At 40.4% G+C, this 14,707-nt stretch overlaps 2 protein-coding genes across 2 annotated transcripts; both read left to right on the top strand.

Moving 5' to 3' along the window:
* Positions 1-5,168: 5,168 nt before the first annotated feature.
* LOC133988336 (aquaporin-4) lies at positions 5,169-8,432 on the top strand. Its single transcript, XM_062427963.1, has 6 exons — positions 5,169-5,183; positions 5,713-5,904; positions 6,055-6,216; positions 6,340-6,504; positions 7,410-7,490; positions 8,217-8,432. The coding sequence occupies exons 1-6, from the start codon at positions 5,169-5,171 to the stop codon at positions 8,430-8,432; spliced, it is 831 nt and encodes a 276-aa protein (XP_062283947.1).
* Positions 8,433-13,116: 4,684 nt separating this feature from the next.
* Positions 13,117-14,707, top strand: LOC133988337 (lens fiber major intrinsic protein-like). Its single transcript, XM_062427964.1, has 4 exons — positions 13,117-13,476; positions 13,860-14,024; positions 14,313-14,393; positions 14,522-14,707. The coding sequence occupies exons 1-4, from the start codon at positions 13,117-13,119 to the stop codon at positions 14,705-14,707; spliced, it is 792 nt and encodes a 263-aa protein (XP_062283948.1).

The following is a 14,707-nucleotide window of genomic DNA, read 5'->3' as shown; positions in this document are numbered from 1 at the left end:
GTTTCATATGCAGTAATCCAGTTAATGATAAATCAGGGTTTTTGTAGCCTTACATAGCAACGCAACACACTTTGTAATTTTTCCACTGTGGTTCCCAACCTTCCTCAAATACAAATATATGATGACATAAAGTAAATAATCAGCAACCATTTTGGTCATTTACCTACTGTTTAAGTTATTTATCAAGTCAACCATCTTCTGAGGTAGGATATGTTGCTTTTCTTTATTTTATAACTGAAAATAAAAGATATCATGTTGGACTCTAGAAAACTGTGATTAGCATTTTTCTTTTGTAGATGAACTGATAATGAAAATAATTGTTGGTTGAAGTCCTTATATATTTTGCTACCAAATCATAATTTCTATCAATTGCATCATTTCTATTAGCTGAGTCTTTCCAGGTACTCATATATATACAGCTTTGCAGAAGGTCTGCAGTTTATTAGATGTGAACGACTTTTGGTCTTTGTGGTGTGTTTGTTATGTGGATTCCACTGTAGTTAAAATGTCTCTCTGCCAAATTTCAGTACATTTACATCTGATGTGCAGAAATAAAACACTTGTTTGTACAAATTAGCAATCAGCTAATTGTCCTACAAATATTTGGGGTTGCAATAAATACAGAAACAGCATATATCTAAAGAGTAAATGACTTACTAGAAATAAACTTTTTCGAAATAGTCTCACACTCTGACATCCAGCCTGCCTCCCTCACACCTATACTATACCTCAATGTATGTCACAGGATAAGCACTCTGCAACGAGCTATTTAGGAGTGAAAATGAACCTTTAAACATGACAGAAATGTGGTGAAGTGTTTGGGCGGAGCTCTGCAGCGCCCTGGAGAGTCCTGTCTGAGCCACATGCTGCTGGGAACGTCCTGCCATCACTCCCAGCTGCTCTACAGTGGACTCAAGTACGACACACACTCACACACACTTATATTCTACGTGCATATGACAAACCATAAAAATGAAGGATATACTCAGAATTTAAAAAATAAAAAATGTGTGTACCACGTCTCTTCGTGCATCTCTGCCTTTGCCCTCTCTCACTCCCTCAAATCCCTTAGCACGCACTTTGTGTGAGTGAGTGTGTGTATATTTGTGTGTGAAATTGTGTCAGTGTCAGCACTCTGGGCGGAGGGGGCTGAAAACTCCCCACGCCAGCGGGTTCCAGTGTGCCCCCCGCCCGTCCCACTCCACACAGTTGGGCTTAGCCCCACAAAAGGGGGGATAACAATTTAACAGTTGCCGTGGAGAGGAGGGAGTAATCCACGGCATAATGGGGCACGCCATCACTCCCCCACCCCCTCGCCCCCCCACCCCTTCAACCAGTTCATTCTGGACTTTGATTGAGGGCCCCTGATGCCTGGAGAATCAGTTCGGACTCCAAACATCTCCATCTAAACATCATGCTAGCTGCTTTTAGTCTGCTGTTAAAATATAGAAATAGAAATACAATAGTAACACATTTAAAACATACATTTACTGACAATGCAAAGCAACTCTCATTTGTTATATCTCCGACATTCAGAGCTGAATATTCCCAGATGTGAGCTAAACAGAGGAATTCTGTGTCTTTTCCAAAACGTCTTCACAAGCTGCATGTTTGTCTGATATCAAAGGGTGAAAATGAGAAGCGTGCATAGATGAATCAACACAATAGGCACTATGGCAACAGCATCATGAAAGAGTTTGTCCCCATGGTGATCAGAGCGGTACCATACGAGTAGTTAGTGGATGGGAAAAAAAGAGGTTATGAGGATGTCATATTTGAGATCTTTGGGTATGGTGTCAACATAACACAGCAGGCAGTGTCACATTTGGAGGTAGCCTACTTTTTTAATACCTTAATCCTTCAAAACAGCACGAAAAGTCAGTATCACAGCAGCTCATTGCAAATCCTTTGTCCAAAGCTAATTCTCTTCTCTGGGATGTAAATAATAAGAGGTCAGAATAAATGTTTATCATGTTTTTTTCTCATATTTATCAGAAAATGTAACGTATGACAAACCAAATGATTTCAAAGCAGATGATGTCGTCTGTTCTTTTTTGTCTTTATGCCCACTGCTCACTAATGGACCCTTTCTCCTATAATTGATATGAAAATGAGGTTGAGCAGCAGTAATGGGTGCCAGGTGCTCAGGACACCCTAACTCATCTCAGCCCAACAGGAAACAACTGAGGAACAGGACGAGCCGCAGAAAACCTTCATGTTCATTTACAGTGTTAAAGAATAAAATATTCATACACACAGATGGACAACTTTCCCCCTACAATCCAGGTGGTAAGATGAATATTGTACCAAGGTTGTTGTATCTATTTAAATCTACAAGTAATGATAATACAAAAGAAGTTCATCACCTAGGATTCAAAAAAATATCTAGGTTTATTTTGGATGGTAAAAAATCCAAAATAAGAAACATAACACTCCAAATCCTAAAAGCTAAAGCAGAAATGTTCTTGGACCATATCTGACAGAATATTTCTACACAGCACGGCTAAGTGCCTCTTGCCTGTAGCCTGTTGGTGCATCTCAGGTTATGAAGCAAAACGGAGTAATATAGAAATGAAAATTCAGGACTTACAAATTCCAGTTTTGTGAGGAAATTTACACTATACATCTGGGGAAATATGGTTAGGAAATATAAACTGGAGAGGGATAGAAGTATACTGAGCTGGGTTCAAACAATTGACCGAAAAAACCCCCCCATCACTTCTCAAAGATGGGACATATACCAGCTTCCAAGAACTAAAGGTCAGATCAGCAGGGCAGATCTCCACTATACATACACACTATACATAAAAAATAAATGAGAATCGTAAATAAATATAGAAATTTCAGATGCAGCATGGTACAAAATGTGTATGACAGAGAGTACGACCATTAACTCACGAGGACGGAGAGATTTTGGTTGGAAGAGGCTAACTAGGTTCTTCATAACAGATCAAAAGACAGAGAAAAAAAACCAGCATCCATGTTGGAGGCTCTGTGGGGACCTGGAGGCCAACATAGCTGCACTAAACTGAAGCCTTTCTGGGATAATGTAAATGCAACTATTAAAAACATTATGGTATCTGCCATTCAGCAATTGTTCTGTAATGTACGTATAGGGAACATTGAGGAGGCTGAATACAGAAGAGATAGATGACTGGCAAAACAACAAATTGGTATACGGCTGATCCTCAAGAGAAAGAGCAATGGTTTAAGATTGTCCAGGATATCATTTCAGTGGAAAAGTTTAACATACCTGCTGAGAGTAAAGGCCATATATTCAACAAGAAATGTGAAAAGTGGATCATTAACAGGAAACATGACACCAAGTCATGGAATAACTGTGTCTGAACTGCCCTAAGACAGCTGACTCTGTTTCATTTGTTTTGTGTCCTATTGTTTGGTGTCATGTGTGTGCTGTATGTGACCAGGGCTGAAAACACGATAAAAATTATATACGTACAATATATATACATATAATAAAAAAGAAACCTTTATGTTATGTTTTGTTGCAATCTTATGGTGATCAATCATTTTATTAAAGTCTGACGGTATTCAGTATTTTTGTTTTTTCTTTTGTTAACAAATCTCATGCAAAGACTAAAGACTTTCCATCTTTTCCCCCCTGATTTTTGTGCCTGTATGTACATGCTCTCCACCTCAGATCTTGCAACAAAACCCTAGCAGCTGTCCTCTGATCTAGACTTAAAACTAAAATGGATTGTGCATTTGCTGTAAGGCCTCCACACTCTTCACTGCATCTGCATGTTAATAATTGCAGGTTATTATCATCATTATTGTTATTTGTGACCACAAAACCATTGTGTCCCAAAGAAGAAAGGCTGGCGATTTTCTATAGTTGTCTTATTGTCAACAAAAAACAACAATTAAAGGACCTATTTACAAGTATTATGTGTGTCCCCAAAGCCTGATATATCGTATTCCTCTGTGTCATGAACCTCTGTTGTTGTTAAGAAAATGTCAGTGAGCCACGGTTGCATTAGGTGACATGCTCCTTTATTACCAAGAGTTTGGTCTTGTTCATTTGTTGAGAAACAGCCTGAAACTAATAACATCAATCATATTTTCAGCCTTTGGAGAGTGGTTCCTCTAAGGCCGATGAGCTTCACCAGATTGTTACAACGTACATGTCACAACCTATGGATTTTGTACTGAAGATCTTTAAGAAATTTCCAATAAAGTAGGCCAGTTGGAAACATAAGTTGCAACCTTTAAACATTTAAAAAAGGGGTACAAATGTATTGTTTTCTTTTCAGAAAAGGTGGAGTAATTCACTTAAATAGCTGGGTACTGTATTGTTTAGCAAAAACTACTCATACAAGCCTAAATGTTGCATTTGTTGGGGGCTATTTTCAGCTGCAGATTTGTCTGGCAAGTGAGTATTTACAGCGGCAATAGCATTTACAGCAGTAGTTCAAAAAATTGTTTGCAGTAGTCTGGTCTGGATACAGCACTCACCAAGACTGCCATGTGTCATTATTGATGAGTTCACGTGCATAAATAATCTGGTCTCTTTTGTTTCAGCTTTGATTTCATATACGTGTCAAAACACTGACAGACAACATTTGAAGCTACTATCTGGCATTCAACTTCCACCTTCAAAGACTCACTGCTTACAATTGTGATCAAGTTATTTCATCCCTTAAGTGGTTGTATTATTTTGTGTCCTCCCTGCAATGTTTCCACCAGCTGCGTTGATTTAGCCAGACTTGAAGTGGCCACAATCACTTCAGTTTGAAGAGAAGTGAAAGGCCCCTCGTAGTTATCTGAAGATCTATTAAATTGCTCAAGGTCGGAAGTACTGTTGGTGGAATCTGTTGGAGGAAAACGTTCAGCTTTTATACATGCAGCCTTGGAGAGAAATACTTTCAGGGCTAGCAGTGACCAATGTTCTGTGCGCAGGGAGCCACAGATTTGATAAGGTGTAAGGTAAGGAGAGGATGAGGGGGGAGAGAGAGAGAGAGAGAGAGAGAGACAGAGAGGGAGGAGGCTGCTCTCATCAAAGGACCCCTCAGACTCTACAAGTTAATGAGGGATGTAGCAGAGACCCTGAAGCCCTCAGAGCCCGGCTGCTACAGTACGCACATACAGACGGAGGGACTAACTAAAAAAAATAAAGAAAAACCTGAAGACGACATACAAAGTTTGAAATGACGTGGCGTGAGGTAAGCATCTCATTTTATTGCTTACTCTTTAAATCCCTCATGACTCTTCTTCTTCTTCTTGAACGAATATCTCAAAACAAAAAAGGAAGTATTTTCACCAACATGGCTTTCACAGAGGAGTGCTTATTTTTGTGTATTATTTTTTGTCTAAAACTTCTGTATTTTAGAGCAAAAGCAGCACTGTGTAAGTAGGTCAGACGGTTATGAAGTGTTTGTAAAGTGTGTTATCAAAAACACAAACAGAATGAGGTGAAGGCTTAAATGCAGGTTTCTGAAATGTAGTTGACTTGTTTGTGTTTGACATAATGATATAATAAGTGTTTCTGATTGTTTTTAATATGCAGTAGAAGATAATTGGTGAACATTATCATCATAATCATTGTGATTAAAAGGATATCTATGTTTTTATAATGAGTTTTTATCAGGACTCTAGTTTCTCTGTTGTAATTTAGCCACATGTCTTTCTTAAAAAGATGTTTGGTGATCTAAATATAGGCCGTCTTTGTTTATGTCCCCTTTCTCTGCGAAGCTTCGAAGTCGGCAGTTCTGGCACGCCATGCTGGCCGAGCTGCTCGGCACCTTGGTGTTAGTGAGCACTGTGCTGGGTGCCTCTGTGCCAGGCCCTGGAGAGGCCCCCGTGGGACCACTGTACCCAGCTGTGGCCGTGGGTGTGGCGATTGTTGCACTGGCACACTGTTTTGGAGAGATTAGTGGGGCACAGGTGAATGTCTCACAGTTACACAGTTTCAGAATTTTCTTTCTTTTTCTTCCTCTGGTAGTTATTTATTGCAACATTGAGCTTTTATGTTATTTAATCGTTTGTCAACATTTTTTAAACATTTTTGTGTGTGTTTTTTTGTCCCCTGATCAGGTGAACCCTGCAGTGACTTTGGCTTTTCTGGCCACACGGAAGCTGGAGGTTCTCAGGGCTGTTGTTTATATCATTGCACAGTGTTTGGGGGCATCTTTAGGGGCCGGGGTCCTCTATCTGGCCCTGCCACACAAAACCACTGCAGAGCACTTTGTCAACAAGGTCAGTTCTCATAATATTAGTGAGTTACCTTGTAAAATATAATATAACTTTTCTGAAATCTTCTTTTGGCCTACTTGTCCTGCTCTTCTACCTCTCTCCTTACTCCTGTTTTATGTCACTCAGGTACCGATAGAGTTGAATGCAGCCCAGGCTCTGGGCATAGAGGTTTTGTGCACGTTTCAGTTGGTCTTCACTGTGTTCTCAGTGGAGGAGCAGCGGCGGAGGGAGAACCCAGAACCAGGAAACCTGGCCATTGGATTCGCACACAGTGCTGGAGTGCTAATAGGTGTAAGGAGCGTTCTTACACATTTATGTTATTTTCTGTTAGACAGAATTTACTCAAAGTTAACTTATGAAAACAAATAACTAGTCATAAAAGTGAGGGTGTATTTAGGGCTGCAACTAAGGATTATTTTGATTATCGTTTGTTCGTATTATAGTCTGACAATTATTTTGTATCAATTTATTAAATGTCAAAATATAAAAAATTGCAAAATTACCATTATGATTTGCCATAAAACCAAGGTGACATCTTCAAATTATTATTATTTTTTTGACCAGCAGTCCAAAACCCAGAGATTTGTATTACCTTATATGACAAACACAAGCAGCAATTTCTCACATTTATGGAGCTGAAACTAAAGAATATTTGTCTTTTTTGCTCGAAAAGTGACTGAAACGACTATTCAATCATTAATATAGTCACAGATTAATTTTATCCAAATTGACTAATCATTGCAGTCTAATTCTACCACAAATAATAAACTTCACCACATTTCATATTATCTGAATTTTTTTCTTCCAGAAAGTAGGATGTCTTTGTCAACCATAGTTTGTAGAATTAGTATTTACTGAAGGTTTTCATGGGTGTTGTCCCACAATCCAAGGACATGCAGGTCAAGTGAACTGGACCCAAAGGTGTGAGTGTGAGACACTGTTTGTCTCTGAGCGAGTCTGTTCAGGATATTTCTACTAGAGGACCCATAGGAACAGGAAAGAGGAGAAAATAAGTGAATAAATAATGTTTACATTGTACTTGTTTCTGAATTTGTTGAATTTATCAGTATACATCTGTTAATGTGTGTGTGTGTGTGTGTGTGTGTGTGTGTGTGTGTGTGTGTGTGTGTGTGTGTGTGTGTGTGTGTGTGTGTGTGTGTGTGTGTGTGTGTGTGTGTGTGTTGTTTACCTGTCAGGCCCGGTTCTCTGGTGCGAGTATGAACCCTGCACGCTCTCTGGGTCCAGCCATCATCGTTGGATTCTGGGAAAACCACTGGGTGAGAGAGAGCCTCAAAAATCCAAATCAATCTCCCGTGGTAATATTCGTCTGACCCAAACCATTCTTTTACAATTGTTGTTAGTGTTCATATGATAATCAGAAACTACAGGCAATAACATTCATTGACCAAAACCAACAATATATTAGCAGCTCTTTAAAAAATCTTTCCAAATTCTCCAGCCTGTCTCTGGCTCTGAGACCCAAATCCATTTATTTCTACTGAAGATATACATCTTTAAAAAAAACAGGTCACAAATACACACCTTTATTTCTTAAAAAGGCTAAATAATCTTTTAAAACAGCTGGGCACTGTAGTTTTGAGCAAATACTACTCAATTAGGAGTAAATAGTTTATAAATATTTATTGGGGACTTTTGTCAGCCACAGATTCGTTGTGTTAGTGAATATTTACAGCAGCAGGGCATTGTGTGTGGGATTAACTTAAAATAAACTGCAGTGCTCAAGTTCATCGGGCTCACTGATATGTTTTAATGGCCTTTGGACAACAATGGAAGTCTGTGACAGAGAGGAATCAGCTTTGGATACATAGATAGTGCTTGTTTTCGGCATCAAATCATTACTGCAATAAGAAAAATATAGAATATCACCAGATTTGAAGTCCAGTTCTGTCTTGGACAGTCCAGACAATGTGAGATAATTTCCTCTGTCTTCACCTATCTTATATTTTATTATAACCTCTCTCTCATGCTCCTCTAACCTGCAGGTGTACTGGATGGGACCGGTGCTCGGTGCTATACTGGCCGGAGTGTCCCACGAGTTCTTCTTTGCACGCAGCGCCTCTCGCCAGAAGCTGGTGGCGTGTCTGACCTGTAAGGACATCGAAATTGTGGAGACGACCAGCATGACCGGATCATCACTGTCCACAGTCACACAGAACGCCATGAGAGCCAAGCATGCCAGCAAACAAGAGAACAACTGAGGAAACATGCATTAAAAAAACGCAGAAAAACACAAAAGTACACATTCTGCAATAATACAGAAATGTTTATGAGGATGCATAGTGTCACAGTCATGTAGATCAGGCGCGACTGGTGGAAGCCAAATAATGGGAGAAACTGTACATAAGCTTAAACTTCTCACACATGAAACCACCATATAACATTAATAATAGAATGTGATTCATCAAATGATACAGAAGCTGCCAATTAAAAAAATTAGGGTTAGGGTTAAGACCATATGAAGAATTTCAGTCCAGTTATGAATAAATAAATAAAATCCTTTTCTGCACTGAAAATAGTAAAACCACAATAGAAATCTTGATGATCTCTGTTTTCTCCTGTTGAAGCGTCCTTGAGCAAGATACTGCACCTCAAAATGCTGCCAACATGTGGATGTAGATAAAGTATGGGCTGCAACTACTGATATATATATATTTTTTTTTATCATCGATCAATCTGCCAGGTACTTTCTCAATTATTGATGTAGTCTATAAAATGTCAGAAAATGCAGAAAATATTGAAAAATGCCCTTTAAAATTTCCCCAGTCTATAACATCTTGTCTTGTTTCATCCAACTAATAGCGTAACACCCCAATAAATTCAATTTACAATGATAGAAAACAAAGAAAGGCAGCAAATCTTTACACTAGAGAAGGTGTGATCATTAATGTTTGGCACTCTTGCTTAAAAAAGATTGTTACTGAATTATCAACTACTTATGTATCAACAACAATCATGAAAATCCTTCAAGACTACAGATTTTACAGGATTACATGCTCCTGCTTAGATATGATCTTAAAGTCACTGTGACACTGAGACGACCCAAAAAGTCAATATTGTGGTACAAGATACAAGATTTCTACGCAAAAAACACACATATTTAGCGAGTTGAATAACTCATGGGCTAATTACAGCTGTTAGTGGATTGTGGTAAAGTAATAATGTACAAAGTTTCCACATGAAAAATAGTGAGACTCAGTGCCCCAAAATTTAAAGTAAATGTAGTTACTTCTTTCCAACCTTCTATGATCTGAAACATCACAAAGTAAAAACATTTAGTTTATAATTTCTTATGATTTTGTGTCATTTAGAATTGTCAAAATACTTAAAATGTCCCACATATGGCTAATTTCCTAAAGTATTGTGGCTTCTGAGGTATCCAACAGTTTCCATTTTTTATTTAAGGAGACCACAGTAAATGTAAACCTCACATGTTGCTCAGGTAGCAAAACGTTAACATCACTTTGAGGAGATCATAGCGTTCACCTGCCACATTTCAGTGTTTTACCCGATACATACTGGAGGCTCATAATGTTCTAAAAGATCTGTTTTGTGTTTCACTTCACATTTGGAGAGAAGTTGATATGGAGGCTGCATTTTAAAGGGGCTGAATTTGACCTATGAGGTCCTAGTTGCCTGTCATTAGTGCATGTAGAAGTGTATCCAATATTGTGAGATTCAGTATTGTTACTTTCACATTTGCACATCATTAGAATATATAATGGAGACTCATTGAAATCCGGCTGAAAAACATCCTTATGTTCGCCATTTTCAGCTGCATCCCGTGTCTTTGAAATGCTAAAGAGGTCCTCGCCCCTTCGATGATGCTCAAAACCAGACCAGCATCTCTCGCATGTCCGCGCCTCTTCTCCGAGGCCTCCTATTCACAATCAAATGGAACTTCATACCTCTGTAATGGTTCCACAGAGGACAAAAAAACCCATCTTCACTGGAAATAAGCTCTGTAATTTGAAATGGATACAGTGTGTGTGTGTGTGTGTGTGTGTGTGTGTGTGTGTGTGTGCGCGTGTGTGTGTGTGTGTGTGTGTGTGTGTGTGTGTGTGTGTGAGACAAAGGTTTGCTTTTGTATGTTACTCAGTGAGAGACAAACTGCTTTCATGAAGATTGAATTAATTTAATAGCCATGTTGTTCATGTCTTAAAACATATTTAAAGGGTCAGTTCGCCCAAATAAATAAATAAAAGAAACCTCTTTTCTCTGTAACTTACAGTGGTATCTAGCCGTGCAGGTAGATTTGTTTTACTATATCTGAAATTTCTAATTTATCACCAATACAATGGATGTAAACTAGCTTCCCCAGAGCATAAGATGATGCATTCAAATGTTGGTTTTTGTGATTCCAACACTCTAAAACCCCCAAATATTTGCTGTTTACGATGATATAAAACAAAGAAAAGCAGCAAATCCTCACTGTTGAGAAGCTATAACCAGTGAATATCTGGCATTTTGTGCTTGAAAAATTATGATTAATTTATTATGAAGATAATTGTCTGTCGATTGATTCATTGATTAATTCAGTAATTGCCTTAGCATGATAGAAAAAATTTGATTTTTGTCATTTGGATGAATTGACCCTGTAATATCAGTATTTAATATAAACATATTGATATCAATAATTGAGGTAAAACATACTGAACACTGTATTTTCTGGATGTATGTATATGTCTGAATGTATAAAATAAAACCAATAGTAACCAGTACAACAGTGTCATTTGAATACACACACACACACACACACACACACACACACACACACACACACACACACACACACACACACACACACACACACACACACACACACACACACACACACACACACACACACACACACACACACACACACAAATACACACATGCTACAATAAACTACAATAAACTATTTACACACACACTGACCCACACACACACACACACACACACACACACACAACGTGCACAATAACTGCCACAGTGCCGCCAGCATTTTGCATTGTGTGTGTTCTTTCTAACATGTATAAAAGGGAGTTAAAATGGCAAGCTCAGCGTTCTGCATTCATGACCCCCCAACCTCTCCCACTTCACCCCCACCTCACTCCCCCCACTACCCCCCAACAGTGATGGCTCTCGACTGGTCAGCGCGATGCCCTGGTGCTGCTCAGTAACCCCACTGCCCCCCACAACCCCCCCATACATCCCTGCTGCTGCCCAGCTGCACCTCTGCCTTTACCCAGCATCACACAAACACACACACAGAACTTTCAGGGCTTTGGTCGTATGTCCTCCTGCAACACAAACACACTCTCACATAATGCAAAACTCTGCCCAGCACCTCCTAGAAACCAACAGAAGACACAATCTGCTGTGTTTGTGTGAATTATTGTTGGCTTGTTGTGTTTTTCCACAAATCACTTTCATTTTTCATTTTTTCCCGTTGCGTTGTCATATTTCTTCACCTTCTGGCATCTCCACTACACAGCGTTTGGCTGTGCAGCAGTGCCATTGCAGGCTCTCGGAGCCCTGAGGTGATGTCAAGTTCAGCTCTGAGTGCTGCTGCAATCAGAAAGTCACATTTCTATTTGACCTCTTAAAGATTGCTGAACATCAACAGCGCTGGTTGGTGGCGTAGGCCTATGTGTCTCCAAAACAATAAACAGAAGCAATAAATCATAAACTTTAGCTGTAGCTTTAGCATTGAGGTGTAGCATTTAGCATTGCAGATGCAGGACAATGCTTTGTTAGTTGTTAGCATCTGTGCTTTAGTTTAATATATATTTTTGTCTTGTCTCTGTCCATACGTAGCCCACATGCTTGTTACAGACAATGGTTTCACAGGGTCAGGCATTTCAGTGTATGGGTCAGTTCAGCGCTGTTAGCTTTGGGCACTTCCGTCCGGGGCCCCAACTGTATTATCTGCATGTGTGTAGGCCCTATACGTGTGTGTGTGTGCGTGCATGCGTGTGCTTGTGTTTGTGCACGCATGTGTGCTTTCTGTCCTTGTCCATCAGCATTTGCATCCCCTGATTATGACAGTTATGATATGTCAACAGATGACATATACCCCAAAGAAAACTTTATCCTCTGCTGCAGCTGCTCTTCATCATGGCTCATACTCCTAGTTTCCTCAGTGAATAAAACATACAATCCTCTCTGTCACCTCTTCCTGCAAATATTTCTCCTCATTACATGTTTTTCACATATTTTCACTCATTCTTGCTATATCTGTTTCTCTTCTTGGATACACTGCCTCTCTTTTGGCCTCAGTCTGTTATAGGGGGGCGACAGAGGGGTTAAGTTTGTTTGATTTAGGATGTCCAACACTGCCGCCCCCCCACCCTTGGCCCTACAGGGGGATTATGGCGTCACCTGGGGCCCCTGGGGGGGTATTATAAAGCCCCTGTCTGGCCCTCTCCCCTCCGTCAGAGAGGCTAAAAGGTCCACCGGACACTCTGTCTATCCCCGTCTCTTCTTTAGAAACACCCCTTTAGCATTGATGCCCACCTCCTCTTGACAACTCATCCCATCTGAGATCTCTAACCACCCTCCCACATATTTCACACCTATGTCTTTGCGACAGGTGGACAGAGGTGGCAAGCGAACGCAGCTGAGTTGACTTTACCAACCCAGTTCACGGCTTGGTAAAGATACGTTGAGTGGATTCGTCTGTTGACGTTCTGCAATCCTGTTTTGTCTTTGAACTGACTCTCTGAGTGTTTTTCGGTCAGCCGAGTTAGCTGACTACAAAAGGGAGATCTTTTTTTTGTTATTTTTGGCATTTGAAGAGGACTGAGAAGGTGCACATTTACCTTTTCCAGACTCACCCTGACAGATTTGTCTTTAAAGAATATTCTTCATCTGGTGGAAAGCCTCAAGTGAATCGTCACCATGTGGGAGTTCCGGTCCATGAATTTTTGGCGAGCGGTCTTCGCAGAGTTCTTCGGGACCATGTTCTTTGTATTTTTTGGCATGGGTGCTGCCCTGCGCTGGACCACCGGGCCTAATCATGTCCTACATGTGGCCCTGTGCTTCGGGCTGGCAGCTGCCACCCTAATCCAGTCCATTGGCCACATCAGCGGCGGCCACATTAACCCTGCCGTTACCTTTGCCTACCTTATTGGCTCACAGATGTCTCTTTTCCGCGCCGTTTTCTACATGGTCGCCCAGTGCCTGGGTGCCGTGGCTGGGGCCGCTGTGCTGTATGGGGTCACACCCGGCAACATGAGAGGCAATATGGCAATGAACACGGTAAGGATCAAACATGGATGTTTCAGAAATCAAGTGTAGGAATGGTGGGAGAGGTGAGGTAGAAATTTTTGGGTAGGTTGATTTCATCCATTTATTTTAGAATAAAGACATTTGATATTGATATTGATATTCTCTGGTCAAGTCGGATTCTACCAGTGGCATCAGTCCAGTAAAGCATGTTCAAATACATTGAAAACATGGTTAGAAATAATATATATAATTCATTTATCTGAAATAAAACACAAAATCAGCATGTTCGCTGCAGCTCTTTGAGCAAACTTCTGGCATGATTTTCATTATTTTTTTAATTTCTCGCATGATTTTTGTGATTTGTTTTGTTTAATTTGTGATTTTTAAATTTGTTTTCATCTGTGTGTCTACAGCTGCAGCCTGGCATCAGTATGGGAATGGCCACCACTGTGGAGGTTTTCCTCACCATGCAGCTCGTGGTGTGCATCTTTGCCGTGACCGATGAGAGGAGAAACGGACGTATGGGATCTGCTGCTCTCTCCATCGGCTTCTCTGTCACCGTCGGCCATCTCATGGGGGTGAGACACATAGAACAGAATAGAATAGAATAGATCTTTATTGTCATTGTCACAAGTACAACTAAATTTTAAAATGCTCACCAGTTAGTGCATCATTCATAGATAAAAAAATTTCTTTAAAAATGAAAGAAAAGATAATCAATAATACTATACATAAAAACAGCCCAAGTATACCCACATACGGTTACATCCTGTCATTGGAAACGTGGAGATTGAGTTATATAGGTGTGCCCAGATAAGTATGAATATTTCACAACACAATGCAGTAACGAGTGACTTGTGTTTCAGATGTACTACACTGGTGCTGGAATGAACCCTGCCAGGTCTTTTGCTCCTGCTGTGCTCTTCAGGAACTTTGTCAACCACTGGGTAAGACCTGCAGTCGCACTAAAGAGATCAATCATTCCCTTTGCTTTCAATTCTCTCTCAACAGGAGTCGTAAATGACTCAAAGATGTGTGCAATTATAATGTTAAAGCTGATGTGTGCTGCCAACAGGTGTACTGGGTCGGACCTATGATAGGAGGTGCTATGGGTGCCCTCCTGTACGATTTCATGCTGTTCCCACGCATGAGGGGTCTGTCCGAGCGCCTGGCCACACTGAAGGGCAGCCGCCCCCCAGAGAGCGAGACCCAGCAGGACACCCGTGGGGAGCCCATCGAGCTCAAGACACAAGCCCTATAA

The sequence above is a fragment of the Scomber scombrus genome, chromosome 10 (genome assembly GCF_963691925.1).
Source record: "Scomber scombrus chromosome 10, fScoSco1.1, whole genome shotgun sequence".
Lineage (NCBI taxonomy): Eukaryota > Metazoa > Chordata > Actinopteri > Scombriformes > Scombridae > Scomber > Scomber scombrus.
This window is presented reverse-complemented; position numbering and strand designations above follow the sequence as displayed.

Coding starts and splice junctions, on each gene's coding strand:
- LOC133988337 (XM_062427964.1), top strand. CDS start 13,117: ATGTGGGAGTTCCGGTCCATGAATTTTTGGCGAGCGGTCTTCGCAGAG. Junction 13,477..13,859: donor GCAATATGGCAATGAACACG/GTAAGGATCAAA, acceptor GTGTGTCTACAG/CTGCAGCCTGGCATCAGTAT. Junction 14,394..14,521: donor GGAACTTTGTCAACCACTGG/GTAAGACCTGCA, acceptor TGCTGCCAACAG/GTGTACTGGGTCGGACCTAT.
- LOC133988336 (XM_062427963.1), top strand. Junction 5,905..6,054: donor GAGAGATTAGTGGGGCACAG/GTGAATGTCTCA, acceptor TCCCCTGATCAG/GTGAACCCTGCAGTGACTTT. Junction 6,217..6,339: donor CAGAGCACTTTGTCAACAAG/GTCAGTTCTCAT, acceptor TATGTCACTCAG/GTACCGATAGAGTTGAATGC.